Here is a 23,727-nt window from a genome sequence, read left to right as displayed (position 1 = left end):
TACTACCTAAACATAAGAATAATTAGACACGTCGTTGAATACACAAATATAAATCAAATCTAAATGTCCTATGAATATTTTAAATCATATGACACTCAAGGACGTTTTGAACTTTAAAACAAATTTTTTAAAAATTCTGTCGTATCTGGAGTGCGAGAAAATGGTACGTCAATAGTGATATCAGAGCCAAAGTATCTCAATAATATGATTCGTTTTGTTTCTTGTTTAAATCATATTGATTTTTTTTTTGTTTCTAACTATTTAAGAATTTTTTTTAGAAAATTCTAATGCCTAAAAAATTTGATTTTCAGAAAAAAAAAAAAAAAAAAAAAAAATTGCGCTGACCCTGAACAGCTCTGCCCGCTGCCCAGCGTAGGTAGTACCCGCGTAGTTTTTAAAAAATAAAAAAAATATTGTTTTCGAGCAGGACAACGCAGTGCCATGTGGGGACAGACAAGTGCCCACCAGCGGCTGCCCAAGTTTATCGGGAAGAGGGTGAGCACACGGGCAAGGTGCCCATCTTGGGCAGCCATGTCCTGCCCTTCCCATTAGCTATTTCAGAATCGGCCCCTTTGGGTGATTTTCTTAATTTTTCAAATTTTAACGTTAAATTGATATTTTTTGAAAATATAGCCGAATTTACCATTGAAATGCATTTTTTATAATTATATATTTTTCTTATAAAATAAATAAATAACAATAAGATTCTTAATTATTTATGGTAAAAATTATTTTTATAAGAAATGTAATATTATTAATTTCATAATTGAGTAACTGTGTTTATTCAATTTATTAATTTATTTTTAATTTTGCGATTAGTGATAAATTTACAAGAAATATGATTTTATGATAATATATGATATTACGGTTTTAATATACATTTGATATTATATTGTAGAAAAATGATCGAGACGCATGATCAATTTTCTAAGTGTATGTTAGGATATTTTATATATTGTATTTTTCAATTATTTAAAATTGACCTGGCTTATAACTCGTACTCACCCTTAAATTTGTATTATAATATGCCGTCATGAAAATTTAATGTAACTATTAAATTTAGTTGGAGATTAAGATTTGAAGATGGTGGGCTCACATCCTCAAGAGTTTTGAATATCGAATACATGTAAAATATTGGAAGCTAATGTAATATTGCACTTGTCTCCTTGTATATACCTAAGTTTTGGATTTGGATACATATTTGGCTCTTGTAGCTCAAATAGCTCTCGGTTATCGATCATCTTTTATTATTTATAATGCATGTGACATATTATAAATAATCATTATGTGAGTTCTTATTAATATATTAACAAGAGTTGCATGAATCCGAGAAAAATACAAACAAACATGACACAAAATTTTAAAATTTATGATGAGACAAGTTCTAGAAATTAAAATCCCTCATTTTGGATATGATTAAAAATTTATATCAGGACCATAAAAGGAAAATTAAATAGAGTTTAAATTTCCTTTGCCTTCTATCAATGGTGGTTGCAAGATGAACGCTACCTGCGGCTGGTGTCTGACTCATACTATTGGGAAGGCATGGGCACTGAAAATTTGTGACTTCTAGTGACATATTTGATGTGAACTACATGGAATTCCCATGACTTCGGCTCATATTATTGGATGACATCATGACGATCGTCTACTAAAGTTTAATATCGATAGCTCGGGATCGACATGTGAAGTGAAAGTGAATCATATTATTGAGCTCTCGTTAAAAGTGAGGAAAAATACGTGAGAGTTGCAAAGGGTTGCAATTGTGCTCTATTTGTTATACTCGAACAAAATAAGTTGACTAGATATGTTGCACGGAATATGTTATACTCGATCAAAATATACTCTATTTGTTGCACGAAATCTTCTATCTGTTGTACTCGATAAAAATAAGTTGACCGGATCGAATTGCCATGACTAGCTTAGTAATTTAAAAATTGTTTCAATTCCAAAAAAATATCATACATGCTCAACAAGGTACCTCCAAAAGAAGTCGTTGTCGATGCTCCTACTGAGGAGTTGGCTAAGCTTGACAAATGGTGGGACCATGACTTGCAAGCTACGAGCTATATGCTAGCTTATATGTCAAACAAATTGCAGATGCGGTTTGATGAAGCTGTAAATGCTGCTAACATTTACGGTCACCTACAAGAGCTGTACGGTGCACAAACACGTTCATTAATGCATGATACTATCAAGGAGCTCACGTTATCAAGCCTACGAGAAGGGCCTCAGTCTATAATCATGGTGCAAGGATGACTGAGCTCATCGAGAAGCTAGTGGTCCTGGATAGAAGACCAGTTAATTTTTATCCCCTTGACAATAACAGCCATCGCTTGGAAATTTTCAAGTGTGAGGGCCTCAAAAGAACCTACTTTTTCTAGAAGGCCCTTTGCAACAATATCAATCAGTTGCTGGTACTCTGGCTTCAGTTCTTTCTTAAGATCAGACACTTGATATTTTTCCCAGTTGCTGATAGAGAGGTCTGCATCTCTTCAACATCAGTGGGAGAAACCTCTGAGAAACTCGAGAGGCCTTCAGTTGGGAGTTGAAATAGAGCTTTGAAAAACTCTTCATCCACGATCAGAACGTGGTCATTCGCCTTCATATGAATCTTCATGTCATCAATGACTGAGCTGGACTCATAGATAGACAGAATCTTATTAGAGTATATTTCTTGGGTCGCCAACCCTAGGAAGGTATGGAGCCTAGATGTTTCAATCTTTTCAAGTAGGTTGTGAACTGATTCTTTTGCGAAAATTCATTCAAAATCGATTGCATCAGCATTTGAGAGATAAGTAGGTGTCTGTGATGCCATGATTGAATTTTAGCTGTAAGAAAAGAAGAATGCGAGTGAATTTCTCTGAAAATACGAGAGTTAGAAACTTTGGAAATGGTGAGAACATTTCTGAGAACGTGATTTCTATGGTGACAGTCAAATTTTGGACACTTGGCAGTCCGTGAAAAGTTTGATCAAATAAATAAGATATTCAACCGTTGCTCATTTAAATTTAGAAACTGAAGCTTGACAGTTATAGAAAAACAGTGATAAAACGTTCACAATTCAAAATTTGAATAAGCAATTTAGACTTGGTCACGATTTCAATTAAGAAACTTAAACAAATTAAAGCTAATCAACTTATGAGATAATATCAATTTATTCAGATACTAACTAATTAGTTTGAACCTGATTTGGTTCAGTTTGTGAACAACTGACTACTGTCTTATTAGTTGACTTACTGAAACTCAACGTTCACCCTAAATTAAGCATTTAATATTAATCAATAAGTCCAAAGATATTTCTAAAGTAAAAAAAAAAACTTAGTCTCAGATAATAGCTTGGTGAACATATCAGCTGCTTGTTGTTCAATTGAAATATACTCCAGTCTGATGTCCTTCTTGAGAGCATGATATCTGGTGTGCGAAAAGGAGTTCAAAAAGAGACAAAAAAGAAGAAAAATGATCAAAGGAAAGTGGTGAAAAAGAACAATATGGAATATGGAGTATATGATTGGGAAAAAAACAATAAAGTGATGGTGAAAGAAAATGAGAGTGAAAATGATGTAAACTCGATTATTTCTCTCAAATTTGATTTTCATACCTTTTATTGTAGCCATGAGCCATAGCCTAACGTTACAAGCTCACAAGATCTATTAACCTTGTTACATTTATCCAATATACTAGTGGAGAAAAGTTGTTCAAGTCAAGCATATGGTTTTTTTTATTAACCGCCGGAACCGAATTGCACCGCACTGTTTTTCATAATATTCCGCACCGCATATGCGGTTCGGTTATTTTTTTGCCAAGAACCATACCAAACCACATCGCCAAACCGCTTGATATAATATTGGGCCTAGAATTATAATAATTTGTAAACAACATATTCAAATAAAGAAATCGTCATTCATTATATCCTAACTCTCTTTAAAATTATTATTCTTACAAATAAAACTTATCTTTTTCTTAATTATTCTTCATATTAGTCTTTTATTAAAGTTATTATTTTTTTTGCTACAATATTTTGTTTGTGGTCTGAAAGGAAAAAAAAATGATAAAGTAGTGTAAATGTCATTTTTGTTGTGAATGTGTTATGTTGTTAAATTATTAACTTAGTTTGAGTCCTGATTATTGTTTAATCTATTTTGATCTTTATACGCTTTGAAATATATTTTATATTTGAAATAATATATTGTTGTTGTTTTCAAATAAATTAGAATATATGTTCTAATATTTTTCATTAAAAAAGCCGTAAAACCGACCGTAACCGTTTGAAACCGCTCAAAACCGCAAGGCTGATTTTTTTTCGTAAAACCGCGATTAATTTTTCAAAATACTAACCGACCGCATATGACAATTCAGTTTGAATTTTTTAAAAAACCGCAAAACCGCACTGTGATCACCCCTACATATGGATACCTGAGAAATATGGTTAACAAGTATGAACTTTAATCATTTTCATGTAAGCATCTCATTGTGTAACATCATCGTTTGATATGCTTATGTTGAATACCTATCGAACCAAACAATTTCCAATGAAGTCCTTTGAGATCTGTGTAAGTGAATTTGTATATTAATTAAGTGTGGTTTTGAACTGAATTGAAGATTTCTTGAGTTTATAAGGTTGATAGGGTGTTGTAAATTTATTTAGTATTTGATTGGGTAAATGAACATTGACATATCACATATGCACGTGACTCTTGAGTGATTATGAATTACATAAAAATGGATTAGTCGGAGGTCAAGATCAATGGTTGCATATCCATGATTGTTACTCATTTTCGTTACTTGTTGATTGAATTCCCACTTCTACTTTTATTTTGCTCGAGACTAGCAAAAGTTCAAGATTTAGGGGTTTGATAAGTGCAATTTGTGCACTTAAATTATCCTTATAATTCGTATAGATTGTTAGTTTTCTTGGGCGGAATTATGAGTTTTTGTTATTTTGGTGTGATTTCAGGAATCTAGGTAATGCTACTACTTGGGCGTAAAAAGGAATAGAAAGGGAACTAAGAAGAAAATAGCGAGCTTGAAAACCAGAGAGACCTGGGTATATGCGCGTGTCAAGGGCGCGTATACAAGCGAGACACAAAGCAAACCATAGAACCTCTCGCATATGCGCCAGTCGAGGTGCGCATATGCGCGCTCGAACGATTTCCAGCAAAGCAAAACAGAGGACTCCACGCATATGTGCGGAGCTAGTGCGCGCATATATTGCCCAACACAGAAGGACCCGCGCATATGTGCGCGATGCGAATGCCAGGTTCTTTAGGTTTCATCACGGGCTTTATAAGAGGGGAATAATTAATTTTGAAGCCACGATCCGACACACGAGAATTGAGGAGCGAAAGAGTGAAAGTCAACGGAGCACGGAACACGAAGAACAGAGATAGAAGACGCTTAATCCGGACACGGAGACGCACTTTCATCTCTCTTCAACACGTTTCTAATTTGGTTATTTACTTTTACGTTTTTAATGATTACAAACAGATTTTGCTTTGATCTAGACTCGAGTATGAACAAATTTTATTTTCTAGAGATTGACGTAGTCTTGGTCGAACCTATGTTATTGGATTTTTGAATTTTCATTGAATTAATCTATCGTGTTTATTTGTGATCTCTTGCCTTTAATGCTTTTGGATTACTGACCATAATTCGATTGATCAAATAATTAAGATCTAACACTTGAGAGAGGAGATTGAAATTAGGATTGGGGAAATCACATCGTCAGATGTTTATAACGTGCAAAAGACATATAACTCTGGTGAATCCATAAAACGAACCTTGTTGGTATATATTATGTGTTACTTGATTTTGAATAGCTTTAAAATCAGTACTAGATAATATAGTTCTATTTATCACTTATAAAAGAGAATAGAAAAGTTGCGAGTTCTTGGTTAATAAACATGACGAGATTTAATGGTATGTTAGTCAATTTTAATTTAGCATAGGGGAGACCAGACGAAATCATATCTCTAGATTGATTTAATCACTGAATTTCAACTGCAGCTAAGATTTACATGATTCGTTATTTTCTTTGAATTAATTATAAACTATCTCATTGATTTTTCTAAATAAAGTTGAACTAAGTCAATTACGGTACTTAATATACATTTTTAAATAATTACTCCTCGTGGGATCGATATCTGTACTCATATCAGTACTAAAAATTGACATCGTACACTTGCGGTAGTGAAAATACGGAACACTTTTACGCCCTGACTCTTCTAAACCAATCACATCTCGAAGCCCACAATATGATTCTTTAAGTGTTGTGTACTTGAGGACATCCGTAGGGGAATGGATCTGGTCATTAAATGAAAAGTACCTTGGCTAATATTTGACCATGATGATCTATGTTTTGTATCCTGAGGTTTACAAGATGATGGCAATCTTATCTGGCACTATACTACTACTGAAGAGTCTTATGTTAGATCTGGCTATCATTTAGTCATGATGGACGAGAAGAGTAGCAGTTTGGAACCGAGAGGAAAACACTGCAAAACAAGGTAAAATAAGTATCCAAAATTTTCATTTGGAAAAACATTGTAAGTTATGTCATCTAAAGATCCAAAACAAGATCAAAATTTTCATTTGCAAAGCACTCCACGCAGGGGCGGAGCCAGGATTCAAAATTACCTGGGGCTGGCTCCGTCAAATACTGTATTTAATAAAATAAATAATTAACTAAAAAATTTAAAATAAAAAATATTTAAACATTGACTTCATGAAAACATAGAACAAGGGTATTTAATATTTAATACATTCAAAAACATTGAGCTAAAACACTACTGATGTTATGTTCTTCGAATTTTTTTAGAATAAAACTCATTAATTATTAAATCGTTATCAAATTTTTCAACAAAATCTCGTTTGATGTAGATTACTATAGAATCTCCGAAAAACTATGCTTTTGTAAGGCTCGAGATTATATCATTTTAATCCGAGATTATTTAATTTACGAATTTTGGAATGATAAATTAGATTCCACGGTTTTTGTAATTAATTAGGATTGAAATAGAACTAAAAAGAGTTGCGAGGACCAAATTGCAAATAGTGAAGATTTCAGGGGCTAAAGTGCAATTAGCACTTGAGAGGACACTTGTCACATCATGCATGCCTAATATATATAGATATTCACTTTCCTTCAGCAAGAACCGAGCCCAATTCTCCGAGAAATCCCTTCAACTTTAGTTTGTTGTGATTTGTGATTTCGTGTGATCCGTATATCAGAAATTAAATCCGGACACAGTACCGTACTCCTCTCGTCGAGAGCTACAACTGGACGTAAGTTTTATTGAGTCCTGTTATCATTTGAAATTATGATATTGGAGAAATTATTATTTGATCATTATGATGTGTTCTGGGAATACTACACATCATATAATCGAAACCGGATTGAAGAACAGATTGATTATGGAATTGTTATGATTTTCTGATTATATTAATTGAGATTGGACAGATTTGAATTATGGAGTGATTACAAATTGTAGCAGATATGAGTTATGATTTGTAATTGATATCTGTTGATATTGTATAGACAGGGATATCGGGATTGTGCCGTTATGCCGTTGATTTGAATTAAATACAGATTAATCAGACTCAGTGTCGAATTGAGAATGGAATATTGATATTATGATTCTCGATATGTCGTTTCAGAGTTACAGATACAGTCTTGAGTTCAGAACTGATATTGCTGCAGACCGAGACTACGAACGAAAGGTATAAGTCAATGTGGTATTGGGAGATCGACTTGAGTCGGTTATACTTGAGTTTCCCTAAATCACATACTTTACTTTATTGCATTGATATTGCATTGATTTGATTGATATACTTGTTCTCTTGATTATAGATAACATGTATTAGACGAGTAGTCTTATGACAGAAGTGCCTGATAGTGGTGGGATCACCACAGGCACATTGCACGATGTCATGAGATATTGTATTGGCGGAAGTGCCATAGTCTGCTACTGGATAATTGGCTATCGATGTGGATAGAATTATAGCTCATTCTATTATTGGTGATCAGTATTGTATCGATGTGGATAGAATTATAACTTCTTCTATTACTGTTGATCGATGTTATATCGATGTGGATAGAATTGGAGTTTCTTCTATTACTGGTGATCGATACTATACTGATGTGGATAGACCAGAGCTTCTCTATTGCTGGTAATCGATACTATATCGACGTGGATAGAACTGTAGTCTTTTCTATTACTGTTGGTCGATATGGAATGCCAATGTCTGGAAACCGGGATCCCTAGGCTAGGATGGAGTCTAGTCTGAGTCGTGGAGTCACGAGCATTGTCGACAGTTTGATATTGATTATGTTTCAGATATTGATACATATCTTTGTTACCTGATTACATGCTTTATATTTGTTTATATGATTGCATGTTTCGTTGATTTATACTGGGATTATATTCTCACCGGAATTATCCGGCTGTTGTCTTGTCTGTATGTGTACATGACAACAGGTGGGACAGGTTCAGGGTTGAGGAGATGAAGAAAGATCGTGATTAGAGTGGAGATTCCGGACTTTGATTTTGATGTATAATAGGGTTTGAACACTTGACATTAGTTGTTAAACCTTAGTTTAGTTTGAATGCATGCAGTACAGGACTTGTATTGTATTTTATATACTGAGATGTATATATGTTTGATTTCACTACGTTCCGCATTTTAAAAAAAAATTTAGACCCTGTTTTTAATTGATTAATTAGTCCCAATTATGATTAAGAACTTGATTAGCGTCCGGGTCCCCACAACAGGTGGTATCAGAGCGATAGATCCTTGAGACTGAGATAGGAGCTAGTGAGCGGGGTAAAATGTGTTTTCTTTCCTGCTTCTGATTGCTAGCATGAATTCCTGTTTTAATACATAATTGCCAGAATATCTGATTTTTATATGGTATTGTGTATTATTTGGAATGGATCAGCTGTAAGATGATCCGAGGAGGAATGAAACTGGTAAGTGGTATCTGGAATTACTAACCTCTTCGATTATCAGATATGCCTCCGAGGAGAGTACCTGAACAGGGTAGTACTTCAAATCCTCCTATGGATGTGACCCCTACTCCAATGGAGCAATTGTTGAAAAGATTTCAGTCATTCCATCCACCGACTTTGAAAGGTACGGAGAATTCCGTGGAATGTGAAAGTTGGTTTGACGATATTGAATCGATGTTCGAATCTTTGGAATATACGGAGGAAAAGAGGGTGAAACTGATCGGACACCAGTTGCACGACGTTGCTAAACACTGGTGGATCACGACTAGACGGGCATTGGAACAACGAGGTACGGCCATTACCTGGAATGTGTTTAAGTCTGAATTTTATCTACGGTTCTTTCCAGTATCATATAGGAAGGACAAGGGAGCCGAGTTTGCAAACTTGAGACAGGGCCAGTTAAACATTGAGGACTATGTGGCTAAGTTCTCTACATTGCTTCGATTTGCTCCCCATGTAGCTGAACATGATGAGACCGTTGCGGACCAGTTCATAAATGGCCTAAATCCTGAAATCTTTACCTTGGTGAATACCGGGAGGCCAAACAATTTCACCGATGCCTTGAACCGAGCCAAGGGAGCCGAAGCCGGTTTAATGAGACAGAGAGAGGCCTCGTTTGTGCCTTCAGCACCGAGATCACAGCTGCCTCCACCAGCTCCCCGATTTGAGAGCGGCAGTGTTAGTGGGAAGAAATACTTCCTGAAAGCTAAGGGGAAGAAATTTAAGAAAGCTGGAAGTAGTTCATCCAGTTCGAGTGGCTCGAGACAGACTGGTCAGGGCCAGAGTTACACAGGACCCTACTGTAGCACTTGTGGAGGGAAGCATTCCACCGAGCAGTGCCGAGGAGTGTTCGACAATTGCCGCATTTGTAAGCAGCATGGACACTTTGCCCGAGTGTGTCCACAGCGTGATGCCCAGAGATTCCAGGCCGCTGAGTCATCTGGATCAGTGTCTTAGACAAGAAGACGATCTTCTGCCGTTCATTTCTTTCAGCCAGCACCGTCTACTCAGTCACAGTGGAGCCAGTCAGCGAGCCAGCCTCCTAGACAGCAGGCCCGATTATTCGCTTTGACTGAGGAACAGGCACATGATGCACCTGATGATGTCGTGGCAGGTAACTGTTTTATTTCTGGCTATCCTGCATATGTACTGATTGACACTGGTGCATCGCATACTTTTATTTCTGAGAGGTTTGCATTAAGTCATGCGTTACCTATTGAGTCATTGTCTGCGGTAGTGTCTGCCTCTTCTCCGTTAGGGACAGGGTTGATGTCATTGAAAACTGTTAAAGCTAGTATACTGCAGTACGATGGGCATACGATTGAATTGGACTGTATTGTGCTTGGAATATCTGATTTTGATTGTATTATCGGTATCGATACGTTAACCAAGTACAAGGCTACAGTCGATTGTTTCCACAAGATTGTTCGATTCAGAACTGAAATGGCTGAGGAGTGGAAATTTTATGGTAAGGGTTCTCGTTCTAGAATTCCTTTGATATCTGCAATGAATATGACTCGATTGTTGCAGAAAGAAGCGGATGGATTCCTGGTATATTCAGTTGATTTACTGAAATCGAGCCCATCATTGGCGGATTTGTCAGTGGTGTGTGAGTTTGCTGATGTCTTTCCAGATGAGATTCCTGGATTGCCTCCGATTCGAGAGATAGACTTCAGCATAGAATTGATGCCAGGAACCGTCCCGATTTCGAGAGCTCCCTACCGGATGGCACCGATCGAATTGAAAGAACTGAAAGAACATTTGGAGGATTTACTGGCCAAGGGGTACATTAGACCGAGTGTGTCTCCTTGGGGTGCTCCAGTACTGTTCGTGAGGAAGAAAGACGGGTCGATGAGACTTTGTATCGACTATCGGCAGCTGAACAAGACAACAGTGAAGAATAAATATCCATTACCTCGTATTGATGATTTGTTTGATCAATTGCAAGGTTCATCTGTGTATTCCAAGATTGACTCGAGATCGGGATACCATCAATTGAGAGTCAGGGAGTCTGATATCTCAAAGACTGCATTTAGAACCAGGTATGGACATTATGAATTTATTGTCATGCCTTTCGGTTTGACTAATGCACCGGCGGTATTTATGGGATTAATGAACCGCATCTTTCAGAAATACTTGGATGATTTTGTTATCATATTCATTGATGATATATTGATATATTCAAAGAATATGATTGAGCATGTTAATCATCTGAGGACTGTGTTGAGCACTTTGAGGACGGAGAAACTGTATGCTAAACTGTCGAAATGCGAGTTCTGGTTGAAACAGGTGATATTTCTGGGACATATTATATCAGGAGACGGGATATCTGTTGATCCCAGCAAGGTTGAGGCAGTGATTTCTTGGCCAAGACCGATATCTGTACCAGAGATTCGCAGCTTTATGGGTTTGGCAGGATATTATCGCCGATTTATTAAAGATTTTTTGAGTATTGCCAAACCGATTACACAGTTGACTCAGAAGAATGCTCCATTTGTGTGGACAGAAGACTGTGAATCCAGTTTTCTTGAGTTGAAAAAGAGACTGACTAGTGCGCCTGTGTTGACGATTCCTTCAGGCACTGGTGGATTTGTCGTTTATTGTGATGCATCTCACAGAGGATTGGGTTGTGTATTGATGCAGCGGGGGCATGTAATTGCTTATGCCTCGAGACAGCTGAAACCCCATGAATCTCGTTACCCAATCTATGATCTTGAATTGGCAGCCATAGTCTTTGCACTGAAGATATGGCGGCATTACCTCTACGGTGAGAAATTCGAAATATATTCTGATCATAAAAGTTTGAAATATCTATTTTCACAATCAGAATTGAATATGAGACAACGAAGATGGCTGGATTTACTGAAAGACTTTGATTGTGAGATTAAATACTATCCAGGGAAGTCCAATGCAGCAGCTGATGCACTAAGTCGAAAGGTATGTTCTTTATCCTTATCGACTATGGGTGTTTCGAATTTGATAGAAGACTGCTGTTTGTCTGGATTAGCTTTTGAAACAGATTGTCAGCCTCTGAGATTATGTATGATTCAAGTTGAACCAGAATTGATATTGAGAATCAAAGGGGCACAGAAAAGTGATCAGAATATACAAAATTCGATTGCTATGGTCAGAGCTGGTCATCAATCGGAATATCAAGTGAGAAATGGCATTTTGTATGTGAATAATCGTCTGGTTGTGCCGAATGTTTCGGATTTGAGACAACAAATACTGACAGAAGCGCACAACAGTCGTTTTAGCATTCATCCTGGTGGCAGAAAAATGTATAATGATTTAAAGACACAGTATTGGTGGAAACAAATAAAGTCTGATGTGACTAAATTTGTAGCCAAGTGTCTGAATTTCCAACAGGTGAAGGCTGAAAGAAAGAAACCAGGAGGATTGTTACAGAGTTTGTCCATTCCTGAATGGAAATGGGATCACATTTCCATGGATTTTGTGACGCAGTTACCGAGATCCTCCCGAGGTTGTGATGCGATTTGGGTCGTGATTGATCGATTGACCAAATCCGCATGTTTTATTCCATACAAGATGACATATAGATATGATCAGATGGCCGATATCTATGTTAAGGAAGTGGTTAGACTGCACGGAGTGCCAAAGTCGATTGTTTCAGACCGTGACCCTCGGTTTACTTCGCACTTCTGGCAGAGTTTGCAGCAAGCTCTAAGTACAAAGTTACATCTAAGTACCGCATATCATCCACAGACTGACGGACAGTCAGAACGAACGATTCAGACATTGGAGGATATGCTGAGAGCCGTGGTACTTGATTTTAGCATTAGCTGGCAAGATGCATTGCCACTTTGCGAGTTTTCGTACAACAATAGTTATCAAACGAGTATTGAGATGGCTCCATTCGAAGCGTTGTACGGAAAGAAATGCAGATCCCCTCTTTATTGGGATGATATCTCTGAAGTTCCTGAGATTGGACCTGATATGATCAGAGATATGACTGAGAAGATAAAGCTGATTCAGAAGAAAATGAAGGCAGCTCAAGACTGACAAGCCAAATATGCCAACCTCAGACGTCGACCGTTGGTATTTGAGACTGGAGACCGAGTATTTTTGAAGATTTCTCCTTTCAGAGGTGTTGTCAGATTTGGCAAGAAAGGGAAATTGTCTCCAAGATACGTTGGTCCATATGAGATTCTCGAAAAGATAGGAGATCGTGCCTATCGACTCGCATTGCCGCCTTCATTATCTGGAATACATGATGTCTTTCATGTATCAATGCTGCGGAAGTATCTCCCTGATGATTCTCATGTGATTCAGCCAGACGAGACCGAGCTGAATGAGACATTGAGTTATATCGAGAAACCGATTTGGATTATTGATCGTAAGGAAAAACATCTTAGAACGAAGACGATTCCTCTTGTGAAAGTTCAATGGACTCGTCATGGCATTGAATAAGCTACTTGGGAGACTGAATCAGATATGAGACAGAAATTCCCAGAATTATTCCACTGATGTGAGTTTACTATTTCAGTTTCGGTTATTTCTGATTTGATTGCCTGGGATATGATTGCTTGAGATTTCGATGACGAAATCATGTCTCAGAGGGGGAGAATTGTAAGGCTCGAGATTATACCATTTTAATCCGAGATTATTTAATTTACGAATTTTAGAATGATAAATTAGATTCCACGGTTTTTGTAATTAATTAGGATTGAAATGGAACTAAAAAGAGTTGCGAGGACCAAATTGCAAATAGTGAAGATTTCAGGGGCTAAAGTGCAATTAGCACTTGAGAGGACACTTGTCACATCATGCATGCCTAATATATATATATATATTCACTTTCCTTCAGCAAGAACCGAGCCCAATTCTCCGAGAAATCCCTTCAACTTTAGTTTGTTGTGATTTGTGATTTCGTGTGATCCGTATATCAGAAATTAAATCCGGACACAGTACCGTACTCCTCTCATCGAGAGCTACAACTGGACGTAAGTTTTATTGCGTCCTGTTATCATTTGAAATTATGATATTGGAGAAATTATTATTTGATCATTATGATGTGTTCTAGGAATACTACACATCATAGAATCGAAACCGGATTGAAGAACAGATTGATTATGGAATTGTTATGATTTTCTGATTATATTAATTGAGATTGGACAGATTTGAATTATGGAGTGATTACAAATTGTAGCAGATATGAGTTATGATTTGTAATTGATATCTGTTGATATTGTATAGACGGGGATATCGGGATTGTGTCGTTATGCCGTTGATTTGAATTAAATACAGATTAATCAGACTCAGTGTCGAATTGAGAATGGAATATTGATATTATGATTCTCGATATGTCGTTTCAGAGTTACAGATACAGTCTTGAGTTCAGAACTGATATTGCTGCAGACCGAGACTACGAACGAAAGGTATAAGTCAATTTGGTATTGGGAGATCGACTTGAGTCGGTTATACTTGAGTTTCCCTAAATCACATACTTTACTTTATTGCATTGATATTGCATTGATTTGATTGATATACTTATTCTCTTGATTATAGATAACAGGTATTAGACGAGTAGTCTTATGACAGAAGTGCCTGATAGTGGTGGGATCACCACGGGCACATTGCACGATGTAATAAGATATTGTATTGGCGGAAGTGCCATAGTCTGCTACTGGATAATTGGCTATCGATGTGGATAGAATTATAGCTCATTCTATTACTGGTGATCAGTATTGTATCGATGTGGATAGAATTATAACTTCTTCTATTACTGTTGATCGATGTTATATCGATGTGGATAGAATTGGAGTTTCTTCTATTACTGGTGATCGATACTATACTGATGTGGATAGAACCAGAGCTTCTCTATTGCTGGTAATCGATACTATATCGACGTGGATAGAACTGGAGTCTTTTCTATTACTGTTGGTCGATATGGAATGCCAATGTCTGGAAACCGGGATCCCTAGGCTAGGATGGAGTCTAGTCTGAGTCGTGGAGTCACGAGCATTGTCGACAGTTTGATATTGATTATGTTTCAGATATTGATACATATCTTTGTTACCTGATTACATGCTTTATATTTGTTTATATGATTGTATGTTTCGTTGATTTATACTGGGATTATATTCTCACCAGAATTATCCGGCTGTTGTCTTGTCTGTATGTGTACATGACAACAGGTGGGACAGGTTCAGGGTTGAGGAGATGAAGAAAGATCGTGATTAGAGTGGAGATTCCGGACTTTGATTTTGATGTATAATAGGGTTTGAACACTTGACATTAGTTGTTAAACCTTAGTTTAGTTTGAATGCATGCAGTACAGGACTTGTATTGTATTTTATATACTGAGATGTATATATGTTTGATTTCACTACGTTCCGCATTTAAAAAAAAAATTTAGACCCTGTTTTTAATTGATTAATTAGTCCCAATTATGATTAAGAACTTGATTAGCGTCCGGGTCCCCACAGCTTTCATCTTGTTACAAAGAGTTTCTTTAACAGTTTTGTTGATGAAAATGCTCGTTCCGTTATTGCTGTAGAAACGGGACGAGTTAAAACAAGACGAATTAAGCTGTCAACTAAATAAATATATCAGATTCGATAAATAAGTAAACGACGTAGATAAAAATGTATAAATCACATATCAATCAAAACATAGGTTCCTGAATTGTTTTTTAAATTAATTCAGCTCGAGAAGTTATTTGGGTTGAAATCGATATTTTGTTCACCTATAGACTGAATTGATGTATGGCCTCATCTTAATTCCAAAATGGATTTTTCAAATTTTTTACTCGTAAGAATCATTGCGGTCAAAAGCCAAAGTCACTTCACATCATTTTTTAAAACCAATGGTAAAAAAAATAATGACATTGACAAACATCAAAGAATAATGTGGACATTAATAGAAAATAAAAAATTTTAAAACATCATTTAAGTCATTATGCACAAAATTCAAATAATTGATAAATCATATAATATCACATATTATGATTCACATGGAAAATTGGCGCAATTTCTCAAAATCATTACTTTATTTTTCTCAAAATCAATTATTATAAACATATACTAGTTCATAATGAAAAAATTATAATTCTATAAAATTTTTAGTATTAATAGAAATTAAATAAAGATATAATAAAATACGTAGTAACCTTTTAATCAAAATGCGAGTGAAATTCAAATTTGATTATAGGTATTTGCAAGATCATTTTTAAAAAGTACTCATAGTTAAAAAAAATTCTTCAAATTTGCATCAATAAAGTAAAGATAACAATACACAAAAATAAACTGAAATAAAAAAATACAGAAAAATATTGTAAAATTTGGGTGGGGCTGGAGCCCACCAAGCCCAAGGGTGGCTCCGCCCCTGACTCCACGAGATCATTCCAACAAAATGGCATCTCACTTCTTATGGAATTCGGGTAGACGCTTGATGCCCTCGTTGCCAATCTTATCCAGAACATAAGTTTCATGTTTTGTGGAATTTCCAATGGCTTCAAGATGTTTGGATTAAATCGTCAATTTCAAAGGCCACAACTTTAGGGACCTTTTGCATTGGTTTTTTCTTTTGCTTGGTCAAGAAAATGACTTGGGCACTCTCTCAATGGTAGCATGAAGTATATGGGTTGATCGGAACCAATTCATGTTTGAGAATAGATTCTTATAGATAGCAGACGTCGTCTCGCGTGCTAGTTTGCTTTGGGAGCAATTCTTGTCATGTCAAAAGGGAAGTATTCCTCAACAAATGCAACTGTTCCACCAAACTCGCAGCGCATAGGAGTGGGGCCGGTTGCTAGAGATGAGGAAAGAAGGGATCGTTCAATCCTACCTGTGGGGACACTCCCCCCACAGGATTTAGATGGTCCAGATTTAGCCAAATTTGTGATTTTAAAAAGAAATAGTGGACCCCATGTACTTGTGGCTAAATCTGGACCCTGGATCTACACATGGGGGCACTGCCCCCACATGTAGGGTGAAATATTCCGGAAAGAAGGGTGTCATTAGGGCTTCGTCGATCCTACATACATGGGCCTGAATCCATTAAGGCAATGCCACGTGTAAATAAAATTAATTTTTTAAAAAATGATTTTTAAAGCAAAAAAACGTACACAATCTCAACTATGGTTACTTTTTTGATTTCCTATGATCAACACAAGTCAAAATTTAGAGTCTCCCAAATCTTTTTTGTCAACCATCCCCCCCCCCCCCCTCCACCTAAAGGTCAAAATTTTCGAAACCAAAGCTTCCCCAATTTCCTTGAGCCAAATCCTCTCCTTTTCCAGTGCTCCAAATTTCCCACTCCGACTCCGACTCCGACTCCGTCTCTGATCTACTTCGTCGACAACGACTGTTTCTGATGATTATCTCTGATACACTCCATCGGTTGCAGATCTCTGGCCACCACCGAATCCCGTGAAGATCTCTGCCTCCAACTACGACTTCGAGTTAAATGGTTTGAGTTCTCTAGTGATTCTTGTGTATTTTCATGTTTGTGTGTATTTTCACTATTTATATTTTTCTAAATACAGAAACAGTAACTCGCCCTACCCTATCTTCCTGCATAAAAAATTAAATTATTTGAGTTCTAAATTGTTTAATTTTTCGGATATAATCATTCGGATATGCATCCACACGCCATGTTGTGGAGTGGCTGGGACATTTTTTTAGTTATTGGTGAATGTCTTTGTCCCTTCTTTCCTATTCATAGTACTTAATGTTTGAACAAGACTTGGTCTTCCTTTGAATCTTTGTAGAAAATATCCAACTCTTGAGCAACAAATCAAGTAGAGTTCGTACATACATCACATGTGCTTGCTTCAGTAATGTATTTTTATAAACATTTGTAGGGTATTTCAGCAACTACAAGCTTCTGAATAATTATGGTTGACTTGAACTCAGACTAATTGTAATGTATACATATTGTTGAAATATAAACTATCAATTGTGTGCTTTCTTGAGCTTGAGATTTTGATACAATATCAGAGCTATGTTTTGTTTAGTTGGTCGTGGTGGTATTCCTAATATTCGACCAACTTACACTTGTAACTCGCCCCACCCTTTATAAGTTGAGAGCAAGCCGATCAAATTACTATCTGATGTATTATAAACCGATCATGCATGTGTTATAGCCTATATACCCATTCTATTCTGATTTTACGAAGTATCCTGCCTGTGTTTGTTTGAGTTTTTGAAAGTTTTTTATGTTTATTCCCTTGATTTCCATAATTTTCTAATGCAGAGCAAAATATATGCCGTGTTTGTTGGACGGAAACATGGCGTTTACGATAGCTGGAATGAAGCACATGCCCAAGTTAATAAATTTAGTGGCGCTTCTCACAAATCATATCATAACAGGCGAGAGGCTGTAGAAGCTTTTGATGCATTTATGCATAAACAAGGTGCAGCTGCCGCCTCTTCTACCGCTACTAAAGAGAATTGTTCAAGCTTAACATCAAGAGAAGATGAAAAAGTAGTTCAACTAAGAAATGTTCAACGAGAATCAGAGACATGCTTCGAGAATTTCAGAGATATCTGAAAAAATGCGAAATATATTGAAATCATTGTAGTTCATTTATGATGATTTAATTATTGTATTTAGTTTTAGTCGCATGTAGTTATTTTCAGTTGGAATCTATTTTTATCCATTTGCAGACAAAAATTATAGTTGAGTTGAGACCATGTGTGTTTATCTGATATCTACATCTATATTATTACAATCTGATTTTTGCCTTTTGGAAGAGCTAAAACATGCATGCTAGCGCAAAGTCGAAAATTTAAGACACTAGGAATGTAGCATAGACATTGTAAGTATCTTGAATTAGATATACAAGAGAAATCAAAATGACTTATGCGTTGGTAAAACTTGCTTTACATGCTCAGCAATTGTTCAAAAAGATACACACACAACATTACCAAAACAAAACTCCATTTTTGCACCAACACTTTTTTTATTGTCAGTTGACCAATCCAACACAGCAACTCTTTGTTTGTCTAAACATTTCAGTTGTCCAAAATATTGATAATACATCAAATAAAGTCGAATATTAGAATAATACAAAACACAAAGTTTAGTTTCCTTGGATCGTCTTGGATAAATGAGAGAGACCATAATCTGGTGGAATTGGAACAGCCAAATGCAAGTAATCTTTCTCTGCAGAAATAACCTCCAAACCTGTAGTTAAATATCAATATAAGCTGCTACAGAAAATTAAACGGTGTGCAGGAATAACACTGTCTGACCTTTAAAAAATATAAACTAACCTTCTTCTTATATTTTTATTCTCAGAATCACATGTCATATGCAAGAGAATGGATGGTTAGTAGAATAATTTGTTTAACTTTAAGTTAAAAACCGAACACTTATTGAGAAAACATCAAGCATAAATCTTGAGAAATTACCTTTTTATTTATCTTGATCATGTCCCTAAACAATATAAAGTTTATGTAGAAAGTGACAAAATTAAATTGGGGAAAAACTAAAAAAATGTAATGAAAAAACTGGCAAAAATTTCTTACTTGTGATGATTGAGAAGTCCCATATGGATACGGTAATACATTCATCTGTCCACTTAAATATAAGTTTGTATTTCCTTCCTGCATGATAACAAACTTATAATTAAATATAAGATGTAATACATATTTTGTTGTTTTTGACATAGTACATTTTATACAAGTAACTTACCATTGCAAATTGAGATGGAACTTGAGGATACGCAAATGTATATTGCAATGGGACACGAGGATATACAAAAGGATATTTCATTGGAACTTGAGGATATGTAAATGGATATTGCGATGGTGTGACATTTTGTTGTTCTTGTGAACTTTGCCCTTTTAATTTGGATCCTTTTGTACCTACCAAGCACGGTAAAATTAAAAATATGTGAAATATATAACAATTACATGAACTTTCAGTTTTTTAGCTTTAGAATGAATGAAAACTTACTTGAACTTTCAGTTTTTTTCTTTCCTTTTCCTTTTTTGCTCTTAGTATCCCAGTGTCGTGTAATATTTGTATTTGTTACTCCTTTGGCTTTAGCAGTAAGTGGATCACGTACGCGTGTTTCATCTATGTGACCATCATTTGTCATAGCATCACAAGGTGTATCATCATCTACACTCAGATTCTGTAGAAGGTTGGAGATCTCCTCTTTTGCAGTGTCAATAATTGTATATAATCTTTTTCTCCCATCCTCATGTGGTTTGCTTTGTTGACTTAGATCATACATCGATCTCATTATTTGATTGACAAACACCATCTCAGAAACATGAACACCACTGCCATTTTCTTCAAAATCGGAGCTAACTTTGTTTCTTACATTTTTCATCCATCTATTCAAAATGTAACATTTGGGCAAAACCGTGACATTCATACAATTAAATACCAGCAAAGCATGCTTACACAAAATCCCCATTGTCTCGAACTTGTGACAATTGCATCTTATTTCATGATTCTGCTTATTGAACACCACATGTCTAACCCTTGCATATTCATCATGAGATTTTACGTTCACCTCAATCAAATTCCAGTCATTGCCAAAACAAGTCGGTGGTTCCACAAATTTGCAATTCAAGGAATTAACCAATTCAATTTCAAATAACTGATATATGGTCATCGTATAAACATCAGCAGCATGAATCAACAATGGATGATTTTTCAAAATCTGTGCAGGCTTACCATGTCGACAACGTGTATCCTCAGTTTTCTATTTTGTTCGCCAATTATTTTGAATCTTTTCATAATTCATCAAAAATTCATACAAAGAACTCATTTTGTTGCCTGATTTTTTTGAAGTCAAATTTGTGGCCTCACTCCTCGAAGTGGCCAAAAGCCCTGCACTAAACTTTGCATCACTGAAAGCAGTCACCCATTTGTCCCTAAGTTTGTACATCTCATTAAACCATCTATGACCATCCAAATGATATGTTTAAATGATATATTTCCACGTGGCTTCAAATTCATCTACAGAATCACAATAATTCATGCATTTATACCACAATTTTTTGAAAGCTGGGTCGCCATTTAAACTAGCAAAGTGAGAAGGCGCGTTTTGATTTATATGCCATTGACATAAACGATGATGTGAACGTGGAAAAACAGTCCCAATGGCATTCATCATGGCTTGGCATTGGTCTGAAAAAATAGTTTGAGGTTGTTTTCCATTCATTGAATCAAGAAATGTCGTGAACAACCATTCAAAAGAACTTTTTTTTCATCTGACATAAATGCTAAGCCAAACATAACATTCTGCATATGATAATTTATACCAACAAATGGAACACATATCAAATTGTACTTATTTGTTTGATATGTTGTATCAATGGATAGGACATCACCAAAATATTCATAATCAACCACACATGTAGTGCCCAAATTCAGTACACGTATAACCCATGTATTAATTAAATTGTTAAATTTTTTATTTAAGTTTAAAATGATTTTAGCGATGCATGATTTATTTAAATTTCATTATTTTAATGTTTATGTGATGCACATTAAAATGTTTTTCAAGTTTCATGTTTCAGGCGATTATTCGAGGCGGGATCGAGGAAAAAACCGAGAACGATTCTTGGCAATTTGAAATGCGGTATTTTATTTTAAAAGCTAGGAAGGGGCATTTTAAATAATTTATTTAGTTTAGCATTTTAAAGCCTTATTTAGGTGTTTAGTTATTTAAGAGTTTAAAACTTTTCAAATTAGTATTTTTGTGTGCATTATTTTTAATTGAGGGATTTTAGTAAAGTTTAAAGAGTGTTAGTATTTTAAATAGTTTTATTTATTATTTAATTAAGCAATTTTTCCCTAAATTACTAATCACACACACACACTTTTACACACACCTAGGACATCAAAACACACACACACACACACACTTATTTCATTCAGTTTTTATTACTTTTGAGAGGAGAATTACTAGGGTTCTTACTCCTAGAAGCAGCCGCCCATCCCTCTATATTTCCTAGCGAGTTTTCGTTGGTTTTCTTCAAGAATTTTAGCGTCAAGTCGTCCCGGATCGACCCTCACTCCGTCTCCGCTTCGGTATCATCGTTACGGTATTTTAAATATCAAAAGACACGTAAAATCTTTCTTTTGCTGCATCGATCATGTCATATTACGTGTTGCGTTGTTTTATGCATAAAAATATGTGTGTGATGTAGAAGTTTGAGCGGTAAATGCATCGAATGCGTTTTGAAATATTTTTAGATCTGAAATTTCGTAACTTTCTGTTCTGTTGAAAACTGCGACTTTTCATTCAGGATTTTGAGAAAACTTTCAATACAAAAAATGTAGAACTTTTCGATACCTTAGATTTAATATGAAATTCGAATTATTTGGATAAAAATAGAGTGAGTTATGGTGTTTTTCATGGGACTGCTCAAACTGCATTTTTCAAAAATTATGATGTTGATGTGTTCTTGAGATTTTATTGTTGCAGGCTTCGTTGGGGATCGACGGGCAATCGTTGCTGTGTCTAGGTATGTTTAGCATGATGTTGGGATGGTTGTAGTATATTCGTTTCGCGTCGATAGACACTTGGGAGATCGAATGATCGTATGAATCGTGTTGTTGTCGAAGTCGTGTTCACGGGTGATTGGGTTAACTGTAACATATGATTGTTTTGGAGATAAATGTATAGGCTTGAGTCAAAGACATAGCATCCTAAGATAGTCTCGTGGTGTCGATTCGTGGTCGGTACAATCGAGTCTAGACTGTTAAGAAAATCTTGTTCCGTAATTCCGAAGGTTGACTCCTCCCGTAGGTACACGGATCCACGGACGGACCCTGGCACGGGGTCCGTGCCTTTGTTTCCTCGCTAGTGCCATTTTTGCGCACGGACACGGACCCCCACACGGACCAGAGCACGGGGTCCGTGCCTTTGTCCTTCCGGAGTGCATTTTTCCAGTGTCTACACTGACCCATACCCGGACCTAGGCACGGGGTCCGTGCCTTTACTTTTCTTCACGACACATTGCACCGCACCTACACGGACTCGGAGCCGGGCACGGGGTCCGTGTACTCTAGTTTTTGGGAAAATTTATTGAATTATTTGAGGTTTCATGTCATGGTTTAGTACAAAGTTTTACAAGGTCGAGTCATGATAATTGTAGAACGTCCTATGGAATGGAATGAGTTCGTAAGTACTCATGACACATGCCTCTACGCAAAGACATTATGAAGTATGTATGTTTAAGTATGTTCAAGTATGCAAGCATGTTTATGAAAGTTTCACGTTATGGCACGTCTAAGATATGTACGTATGTTCAAGTTTATTTCAAGTTCAAGTTTGAGTATGTACGCTCTATTTTGAAATTGCATGTGGTTTTATTACGTATTATTCATTACTTACAGTTTATACGTATTGAATCTTTAGACTCACTAGACTTGATCGATGCAGGTGAGGATGATCATGATGAGGCGAGAGGTGGGGACCAAGGAGCAGTCTTGGACTGAGCAAAAGGCTAAACCCGAGGACCGCCCACATTATTTTAAGATTTTAAGCATGAAAATATTAATACTCTGATTTTATGTTTTGATGCGAGATGTTTTGAGTCAGCTTTTCTTTTAGCAAAATTTTTATTGGTGATGGATGATTTCAAAGATATAATTTTTATGAACGATGAGTTGACGACCGTATGGATGTTTATATTTAAGAAATTTTTTAAATTTTTCCGCAAATTTTAAGTAGTAAAAGTACGGTACGTTACAGCACATCTGTAGTCCCTGAAGAAAAAGTTCA

General features: G+C 36.1%; 1 protein-coding gene across 1 annotated transcript; it reads right to left on the bottom strand.

The window, feature by feature from the left end:
• Nucleotides 1–18,937: 18,937 nt before the first annotated feature.
• Nucleotides 18,938–21,145, bottom strand: LOC140824677 (protein FAR-RED IMPAIRED RESPONSE 1-like). Its single transcript, XM_073186222.1, has 5 exons — nucleotides 19,935–21,145; nucleotides 19,671–19,843; nucleotides 19,505–19,582; nucleotides 19,388–19,412; nucleotides 18,938–19,160 (listed from the first exon to the last, which is right to left on the bottom strand). Exons 1-4 carry the CDS (start codon nucleotides 20,602–20,604, stop codon nucleotides 19,392–19,394), a joined length of 942 nt encoding a protein of 313 aa, XP_073042323.1. The 5' UTR covers nucleotides 20,605–21,145; the 3' UTR covers nucleotides 18,938–19,160; nucleotides 19,388–19,391.
• Between the last annotated feature and the right edge of the window lie 2,582 nt (nucleotides 21,146–23,727).

This window comes from Primulina eburnea, chromosome 2 (genome assembly GCF_022965805.1).
Source record: "Primulina eburnea isolate SZY01 chromosome 2, ASM2296580v1, whole genome shotgun sequence".
Taxonomy (NCBI): domain Eukaryota; kingdom Viridiplantae; phylum Streptophyta; class Magnoliopsida; order Lamiales; family Gesneriaceae; genus Primulina; species Primulina eburnea.
The sequence above is the reverse complement of the archived record's forward strand: the minus strand, read 5'-3'. Positions and strand labels throughout refer to the sequence as shown.